Raw genomic sequence first — 10,207 nt, 5'->3', positions numbered from 1 at the left:
AAAATAAATTAAAACAACAACGACAGAAATTAATAAATAACCCAACTACAGGTAGGCCTACATAATTTAGAATGCTAATACCAGAGAAACAATGTACAAGATACGATAGGTAAAATAAATTAAAACAACGACAATAGAAACTGATAGATAAATAAATAAATAACTAAACTACATGTAGGCTTAAATAATTTAGAATGCTAATAGCAGAGAAACAATGTACAAGATACGATAGGTAAAATAAATTAAAACAACGACAATAGAAACTGATAGATAAATAAATAAATAACTAAACTACATGTAGGCTTAAATAATTTAGAATGCTAATATCAGAGAAACAATGTAGAAGATACGATAGGTAAAATAAATTAAAACAACGACAATAGAAACTGATAGATAAATAAATAAATAACCAAACTACATGTAGACCTGAATAATTTAGAATGCCAATAGCTGAGAAACAATGTACAAGGTACGATAGGTAAAATAAATTAAAACAACGACAATAGAAACTGATAGATAAATAAATAAATAACCAAACTACATGTAGGCCTAAATAATTTGGAATGCTAATACCAGAGAAACAATGTGCAAGATACGATGGGTAAAATAAATTAAAAAAACAACAATAGAAACTGATAAATAAATAAATAAACTAACCACAGGTAGGCCTAAAGAATTTAGGATACAAGTAGAAGAGAAACAATGTACAAGATACGATCGGTAAAATAAATTAAAACAACTACAACAGAAGCTAATAAATAACCCAATAACGGGTAGGCCTAAAGAATTTAGAATACCAATAGCGGAGAAACAATGTACAAGATATGATAGGTAAAATAAATTAAAACAACCTCAACAGAAACTAATAAATAACCCAGCTACAGGTAGGCCTAAATAATTTAGAATACTAATAGGAGAGAAATAATGTACAAGATACGATAGGCAAAATAAATTTAAAATATCAACAGAAAGGAGTGAATAAAGTGATTATGTTTCCCAAACAAACTAAAAACAAAAGATGGTAGTTTTTCGTTGATTTAGTTAGTAGTTGAACGTTTTTAGGGCAATTAAAAACGTTAAAGCCCAATTGTAACTAGTTTGGTAGTTCATGTTTCTTTTTCTTTCTTTTTTTCTGTCTGGTTGTTTCATTTACGATTGCCTTGACCACGGTTGTATGGCCTTTTGTGAATTATATCGTGACTAGTAGTTTATTGTTTAACGATTTTATAGGCTACGTAAAAAATGATGCAGATATGATAACTAATGAATGTACATATTGATGTAGGGCATAATACGAGTGGTAAACATGTAGATTTTAACACGTTAGAGCGAGTTCTTTTTATTCCTACGTCCTTAGCAAATGATATTTTGCATAACCTTTATAAAGTTATTGTTATGCTATATTTTTTCTACATGATAAATTTATTGTTGTAGCAACAATACTAATTTTCCGTGATTTTTGTGAAACTTTAATTGTTCGAAGTGCTTGTATTTTTAATTGCCTGTAACTTTGTCCGTCGACCAAAACAACTGAAGACAGTTATTCAGAGAAACTGTGCGAAGTATGTTAAATCAAGTTTAGTAAAGTCGTCATTAAACTGAATCAGATTTTCTTAAACTAAAGCCCACGTCAAAGATTTAAGTTCATGGAGATCAACAAGTTAAAAACTATTTAGTGTATTTATACGTATCGGGTGTATTATGTACTTATGTTGTAAGAGGATGACGGGAAATATTTCCTAGAATCATACCTTATCTTTAAATTGTCACCAGATGATTGTGAATCAAGTATTAAAACAACGATATAGTTTGTTTTATTTGTTGTTCGGCACAAAGCTATACACTGGACCATCTGTGCTCTGCCCACTGCGGGTATGGAAAACCAATTTTTAGCATTATAAGCCCTCAGACTTACTGCTGAGCCACTGAGGGGCAACGATATAGTATAAAGAATCTAGCTGTTATGTGCTAATATACACAATTACCGAAAACATAATAATTTTTTTAAATTTCTGTTTTTATTTATATCTGTGTTTATAAAAAGACTTGACGTATATAAAATAAATATTTTTCCGTTTTTTCTTTAAACCTCAAAGTTTTACCTTGATTCTGAACAAGAAGAAACAGAAGGAAGTATTGACACCAAAATTTGCATTTCTTCGATTGGAACAACTGGTGTTGGATGGAGGTTTGTTCGATTCTAGAAGATTAAAAATGTAGTTATTTTGTCGTGCAGACCGCTATGATCGGTCTTATATACTGTGATGTGTACTATATTTTCCTCATTAGAAGAAAATTGACATTGATAGTGACAACTATGAAACATTGTAATTTCTAACATTTAAAAAATAAGCGGAAAATATACCAAACTATTTTTATTTTATAATCTATAATGAAGTCCAGAAATATAAATATCTATGAGTAACGACGGATTTTTTTTACTTTTCTCTACGTTATGGAAAATTAGGCTAAATTTTTTTCATTTCAAAATCATTATGTATTTATAACATGCCATCATTATAATGACGCGTAGAAATTTCTTAACATTATAAAAAAGCATTTATTCTCTGTCTCTACACACACATATACATATATTAGTTGTGTTTTACTATAATGTAGTTGTTTGTAGTACTTTCTAACACTTGTTCGCTGATCACCAGTTATTTTAAGCCAAGAATTTTAAATCAACAAGGTATAAACCCCTTATTCGTATTTGCTAGATGTTTTATTAACACACATGATAGTCGCCATGCCAATATCACATTAGCGCCAGGCAACAGTACACTTGTTACAATATTACAGTCGTGCCGATGAACAGTATATAACAATATGACAGCCGTGCCACTCCTAAACATACTTGGTAATGATTGATTTAAACTTGTAGGTTGTTATTCATTTTCGTCTCTTCTCTAATGGGAAGTGCAATAAATATAATATCATGGTCGTAATCTCTGATTTAATTATTGAACAAGGTTGTAGTTGCAGATCAATTGATCATTATATTAATGCTATAGTCAAGAAAATCGTGGGATTACTGCTCGCACACATAACAGTTAAGCATACTTGTTGATAGCCCTTGTCGAGTTGTATTATTGCCTTGTTTCTTACGTTCATCCGTTTTTTGTTTTACCTCTTAACCAGAGATTGACAGAAATCTAAAAAAAAAAAAATGCACCCGAGAAAAAAGCCTGACAAGTATTTCGGTGTCAGGTTATTTGCATTTGTTGTAAGACTAAAGATTAACGTTAGAGAATGATACTGAAATGTACAGAATAATTCCAAATTAAGCAAGTTGTGTGTTAACCATATTAACTTGTGTCAGTCTCTTCAAATATATTACAATTCTTCTTCTTTAATCATTTAAAGAATCCCGAAAAAGTTTTCGGGATTATGGTGAAAAAAACACTTTGGAATATATTGATATATATATATTTTTACCAGCATAAGTTGGATTCTTTGGTGAATTTATTCCGTATAAATACTTTTGTTTATTTGTGTTCAAATCAACACTACAGTTTAATCTTCTTTGTGCTAACAGCGAGTATCTAACCTTTATACTAATGCTATAAGCTCTCAAGCTCACCCTTGAGACATCGGGAGCGGCAAGTTGGGTGAAAATCATTCTCTTGTAATATGTGTTATGGGAAGAATTTACAGAGAAAATACTGCAAAACTCCGACAAAGGAGCAGGAAGGAATTATTATTATTATTACCTGCCATTAAGGGTGTATTGTATTCAAGGCCTACCATTAAGGGTGTATTGTATTGTATTCAAGGCCTGCCAATAAGGATGTGTTGTATTTAAGGCAATCTGCCATTAAAGGTATATTGTATTCAAAGCAATCTGCCATTAAGGGTGTATCGTATTCAAGGCCTGCCAATAAGGATTATTGTATTTGTATTCAAGGCAATCTGCCATTAAGGGTGTATTGTATTTGTATTCAAGGCAATCTGCCATTAAGGGTGTATTGTATTCAATGCAATCTGCCATTAAGGGTGTATTGTATTCAAGGCCTGTCGTTAAGGGTGTAATGTATTCAAGGCCTGCCAATAAGGATTATTGTATTTGTATTCAAGGCAATATGCCATTGAGGGTGTATTGTATTCAATGCAATCTGCCCCCGTTCTTCGTTTGGAACTACTGACGAGAAGAAAGACACCATCTATTGACTGTCTTTCTCATAACTCACTTGGACATTAAAATGCGGGGAATATTTTTTATGGTATCGCACAGATTTGAACCCGGCTCGCCAGCTCAGAAATCCAGAGTTCTACCAGAAGACCACTCCTTGCTATCAATATTTGGTTATTACGATATCTGGCTTTGAAATATATTAAGGTTCTCTTCCAAATAGAAGCTCTTTATTGATCACAAGAACTGCGATAAATTAGCAATAATCACGATAGCTTTCACCAGTTTCAGGTTTTGGTGTTTAAGACGTAAATGTTACTCTCAATAAATTCTGGAAAGTACTTACAGTTGATGAATTACAATACGTACGAGTTGAAATGCATAAATAATGTAACTCGTAAACGGTTTTTCCTTCAAGTTGTACGTCATCAAACAGAAAATACGAAGGGCACTAGCGCTGTTAGCCGAAGGTTACGGGTCAGAGTTCCAATCCTGGGGTCTGTTTTCACATAAAAATCGAATAAAAAATATTACGTTATGATGATGTCATTATTTCCTAAGGGGCTTTAAAAAGTAAATGTAATACTGTGGATAGACTTCATATGATTTGGTTTTCATACTTGTCAAGAAGTAATGAAAGGATTTCTAAGTGAAAACTGACAGGGGCAGCTTGTAATCTAGGATAGTTCACTGGTAGCTAGAGATTCCGAAGCCTTTTTTTTTTCACTTAAAAAATTTAATATTAAAAAATACGAAGAAATCTCGAAACGTTGATCTTTCTCTGATGATACAATAAACCTCACATGTCATTAATATAACCTGTATTACTGGAAAGAGTGAAGAACCTGTAGCTGTCCACATTTAACAATGATTTCATTACCATATTGAAAAGGGAGTTATTAGTGCCCTCTATAGTCGTTTTGGTCCAATGTGTTATTTAATATAATAGTATTTCTAAATGAGCTAACCTTTTGATGTCAAATTATGTTTTGAAACAATGTTTTCAAGTTGTTAAAAGAACCCATCAATAACTACCACTTTGTCTTTTTTTTAACAAGTTAGAGCTGTTTTATATTTTAATGGTATGTATTAAATGTTCTTTCCAAAACGATACCAAGAACCTATAAAGCCACGTGGTATCACCGGGCTTAAGTATGGTCATAAATGAAGTAGTCTCAATAACAGACGCTGTTATTCGCTGTTAGAAGAGCGCGGTCCTGTTGTAGAGCTCTATATTTTGGAGTTGTTAAGCCGGGTACCATGCGATACCACAAAATATTCTCCGTACTTTAGGCTATGGATGAGTTATAAAAGTGACAACCAATCTATTGGCGTGGATGGCAGGATGGTGCTGACTGACTGCCTTCCCATTGATCAGTTTAAGTTTAGGGATGGCGGCAGATAGTCTTAGTAGCTTTGCCGTAAAATGGTAAATACAAATACACTGTTTAAAATATTATAAAATAGCAATACATCTAATGTCTTTTAACAGTCTGATGAAAGGTCCATCGCAGATGCGTGGAATCTTTATTGGATCTGTGGAAGCTGGTAGCCTGGCTGATAAGGCAGGTATTAAAATTGGAGACCAGATAACAGCTATGAACAATCACAACGTTTTTAATGCAGAACTTTCAAAGGTAAAAACATTTTTCAAGATAATAAAAAACAGTTGTAATTCGTACGGAAGCTGTCTGATGTAATCAATGGATTAATTAATCAATTTCAGTTCTTTATATGTTGAACTGATTTATCATCTGAATCATGAAGGCGGTTTAATTGGCGAGTGTTGGTCTCATCTCTGTCTACGATCCTTTAGACTCTTAACGTAGTATAAATTGACTAAATAATTAATCGAAGTCTTAATTTCTAGTAATTATCTGAAAATGCTCGTGTAACCATTGTTGCACACTAGAGAGCATTTCAAGGTTCATAAATGTATATTGTTAGTTAGAAATCAGTGTTGTGGGATGTTTGTTATTACGTCATACCTGGCTCCGATATTGGAGCTGTGGAATATAGCTAAAATATAATAAACACGCACAGAAAATTCATTGGAATACATTATTTAATCATATATGATTCCTTATTTATCATCTGCTCTGGGGTAATTAAAAACTATATTATAAATACGATACCGATTTTTTAGTAGGCTATGTCAGATGTCAATGATAAAGGTCAATATTATGCTAAATATGTAAGAAGAGAGTGATAGTCTCAAATGTATAAGCTTTTTATTTCATTAAGTAGTTTATGAAACATCGTGATTAACTAATATGTATTGCCTTATACTGTAACAAATTATAACATGAATTATGAAAATAAAGCTTTCAGATTGCAATAAAAGCAATCCCTGATAAACATTGGCGTTTTCTAAGAGCGAACGTTTTTGGTAGTGATAAAGTCTGAAGAGTGACTTTATAATCGACAGTTTAAATCATCCGTTAAAGTAGCAAATACACAATCATAGAAATATATAAACATAATTATTATTATTATGTTAAACATGACGAAGTTGATTGTTATTGTTATCTGTAATTGGACAGGTTTTGGATTTAGTCAGATCAACCAATACTATGGAGTTAGTGGTCAAAAGGGGGGCTGGAATAGATCTGTTTCCTGAAGCGAAAGCCAATCGTAGAAAACTCGCCAGTTCGTCTCTCTTACCCATGGTTTTTGAAGAGGATGCTGGATTACAAACGTAATTTTTTTTTTTTACATTAAGTTTTTGTCAGCACTTTTAAAAACTTGTAATAAACATCTGACATTAAAGTTATTACAGCTTTATGCTAAACATTTAAAGTACGCGAGTTACAGTGAACAGCGAATTAACGTTTAAAAATACGTTTTTCGTTAGGAAATAAATTATTTAATATTATCGACATAATTGTAGCTGATAATGTTAGGGGTTATATTATCGTGTTATTAAACTTTAAAAATGAGCCGGAAACTAAGATGCTAAATTAATTTTAATTCTAAGTAACCAATAAGCCGATAAAAATTATGTTGAATTAATTAAATGATACAGAATGTTATTATTTTTACTACGGCACTGTTTTTCAATCACCATGCTAAAGTTATGGGTTGGATGGCCTTAAACTTGTTTATTTACATCAAGTGAGCCTCAGACTAAAACAGTTTGGGAATCACTGCTCTAAGGAATAGTTTTTAACTAACAACGGAAATCTATGACGTAGTATTTCTTTAATTTTAGAGAAAAGGTCAAAAGTGATCTTGAAGAGAATGATAATCATCAGATACAAAGTACTCCACTGGTTGAAACCGAAACTTTAAAAGAAGAACTTCCAAAGGAAATGGAGGGACTAAACCAAAAAACGACCAAAGAAAATGAACTTCCAAAAAGTGAAGGAAAGTCAAGATTCTGTACAAATATATCGCTAGATCAACGTGATCCAGGTAAAGTTACTTCACGTGCACAAGGAAGGATATTGTGTTAACACGTTAGTAAACTAACAACCTACGATTTGTAAGCATACTAATATTTATTGTAGGAGGCGTACTCCATGGAGCATGTTTCCTAAAATAAATGGGGACAACGGTAAGTTTACGGACTTAGAACGCTAAAATCCGGAGTTCGATTCCATCGCGGTGGACACAGCAGATAGCCCAATGTGGCTTTGCTCTAAAACCAGCCAACGAAACAAACAAACAATGCTAAAATAAATGGGACAACGGTAAGTTTACGGGTTTAGAACGCTAAAATTCGGGGCTCGATTCCCCGCGGTGGACACAGCAGACAGCCCAAACAAACAACCCTAAAATAAATGTCACTGCACTAACATAAGTATGTTTTCTATAATAGATATTGATCTTACAAATCGTGGTTTTTTAAGTTACTCTTGTGCCTCATTAATGTTTAGACACACGTAAATAGGATTGCTATCACGTGAACATAACCTTATTAAATGTATTCTGTATTATAATTTTTTGTACTTGTGATGGGAATAGGTTACGTTAAAGAAAATAAATGAAACCCTATTAAAATACTAAGAAACGCTGTATATATTTCAATGTTTATAGGAAATGCAAAGTAATCTACATTCAAGAAAAGCGTGTCTGTTATGAAAAATTCTGTAAATAGCTTTCCAGGCAACATTCCTCCAGACAAAAGTTAACGTCAATAAATCATAGTAAAAGCTGTCTTAAAGTTAATAGCTTTCCAGGCAACATTCCTCCAGACAAAAGTTAACGTCAATAAATTACGAAAGACTAGGTTACTAAAGAAAAGCAAGTGCATTTTATTCATCTATTTATTGGATAACACGTGACTTCTAGCACTTGACCAATTTTAAAAACCTTCATTATTCCTTCTTAGGGAAAGTTCAAGATCACCAACAAACAGAAACAAGAAGAAAACTACGTGAAGATATTATCAACAGTGGTCAGCAGTATGTAAGCAACTGTATTGAATATTTCTTAGTGTACTGGATTAGTTTTTATCGATATAATTGTGCTCAGTATCGACATCTAGTGGTGACAGACACGAACTATTTTGAAGGATGTTTCATCAGTAAATTACACGAATTATGACAAGTGTTCAGCGTGATCGTGGTTTTATATTGCTGAGCTATCGAATGACGCTAATGCAATGTGTTAAAATCTCATTTTTTATTTTTCTCCTGAATGATAACTTAAGCAAGAGGTTATTTCGTACCAAAGACAACCAAAATTTAATTTAAAGTGATATTTTTTAGTTCAAAACGTTTTAATAAAAACGATTTAAGGATTTTATAAATTGTAGACTGGTTTTAGAACACGAATGAAATAGCCAATATAGAACAACACCAAGGAAATAGTCAACATAGAAATCAAGGAAATAGCCAACATAGAACACCAAGGAAATAGTCAACATAGAACACGAATGAAATAGCCAATATAGAACACCAAGGAAATAGCCAACATAGAAATCAAGGAAATAGCCAGCAACATAGAACACGAATGAAATAGCCAATATAGAACACCAAGGAAATAGTCAACATAGAACAACACCAAAGAAATAGTCAACATAGAACAACACCAAGGAAATAGTCAACATAGAACACGAATGAAATAGCCAATATAGAACACCAAGGAAATAGTCAACATAGAAATCAAGGAAATAGCCAACATAGAACACCAAGGAAATAGTCAACATAGAACACCAAGGAAATAATCAACATAGAACTCAAAGTAAACAGCCAACATAGAACAAAAAGGAAACAGCCAGCAACATAGAACACGAAAGGAAACAACCAACATAGAACATGAAGGAAGTAACCAACTTAAAACACGAAGGAAACAACCAACAAATAATACAGGAAATAGCCAACATAGAACACGAAGGAAATAACCAACATAAAACACGAATTAAGTAACCAACATAGAACACCCACCTTTAGTGATTTATAACAAACCATTGAGCTACAATATTCTATCTTTCAATCTTTTGTTGGTTCAATGTTATTACCATGTATGGAGCTCCAGCTTCTATGTCATCATAAACAGTTGGCCTGCCCAGGAGGGTGTAGGCATCCATTGTTGGATGAATTTACGTCACTCGCAACAGCCAATCATCGCTTGTATTTATGTGGGTGCACCCAATATTGTTGTACCGTGTATATTTTACCAATAGTTCAAAAATGGGTTTAATATTACGTATGCATATATATTATGTATTTAACGAGCAAGAAATCTGTTTGTATATGTATATTTGATTTAACTGACATTTTTAGATCGCTTTCCAATTGTTTTCTGTATGTCATTTCTAAATTGGCAGCTTTATATGCAGTTAATAATTAATATACACACAAATAGTATCTCAATTTATTTCATATACAAGAAGGTTTATTACGAAAATGGTTTCTCATTTATTCACAAAAAATCAAATATGCTCTAACATTCAAAATATACCCGGAGTGTGTAGTTACAGAGTTGAAGATTCTAACATTCAAAATATACCCGGAGTGTGTAGTTACAGAGTTGAAGATTCTAACATTCAAAATATACCCGGAGTGTGTAGTTACAGAGTTGAAGATTCTAACATTCAAATATACCCGGAGTAGTAGTAGTTACAGAGTT

General features: G+C 32.5%; 1 protein-coding gene across 1 annotated transcript in view; it reads left to right on the top strand.

The window, feature by feature from the left end:
• Positions 1 to 2,090: 2,090 nt before the first annotated feature.
• The window catches only part of LOC106476249, a 17,235-nt gene continuing 9,118 nt past the window's right edge, over positions 2,091 to 10,207 (top strand). Inside the window, exons 1-5 of the mRNA XM_022380175.1 lie at positions 2,091 to 2,188; positions 5,625 to 5,769; positions 6,676 to 6,830; positions 7,344 to 7,546; positions 8,466 to 8,542. Of these exons, the coding sequence (XP_022235883.1) occupies positions 5,629 to 5,769; positions 6,676 to 6,830; positions 7,344 to 7,546; positions 8,466 to 8,542 (576 nt within the window). The 5' untranslated portion in view covers positions 2,091 to 2,188; positions 5,625 to 5,628. The remainder of the gene's footprint in view (positions 2,189 to 5,624; positions 5,770 to 6,675; positions 6,831 to 7,343; positions 7,547 to 8,465; positions 8,543 to 10,207) is intronic.

The sequence above is a fragment of the Limulus polyphemus genome, unplaced genomic scaffold (assembly GCF_000517525.1).
Source record: "Limulus polyphemus unplaced genomic scaffold, Limulus_polyphemus-2.1.2 Scaffold10130, whole genome shotgun sequence".
NCBI classification, from domain to species: Eukaryota; Metazoa; Arthropoda; class Merostomata; order Xiphosura; family Limulidae; genus Limulus; species Limulus polyphemus.
The sequence above is the reverse complement of the archived record's forward strand: the minus strand, read 5'-3'. Positions and strand labels throughout refer to the sequence as shown.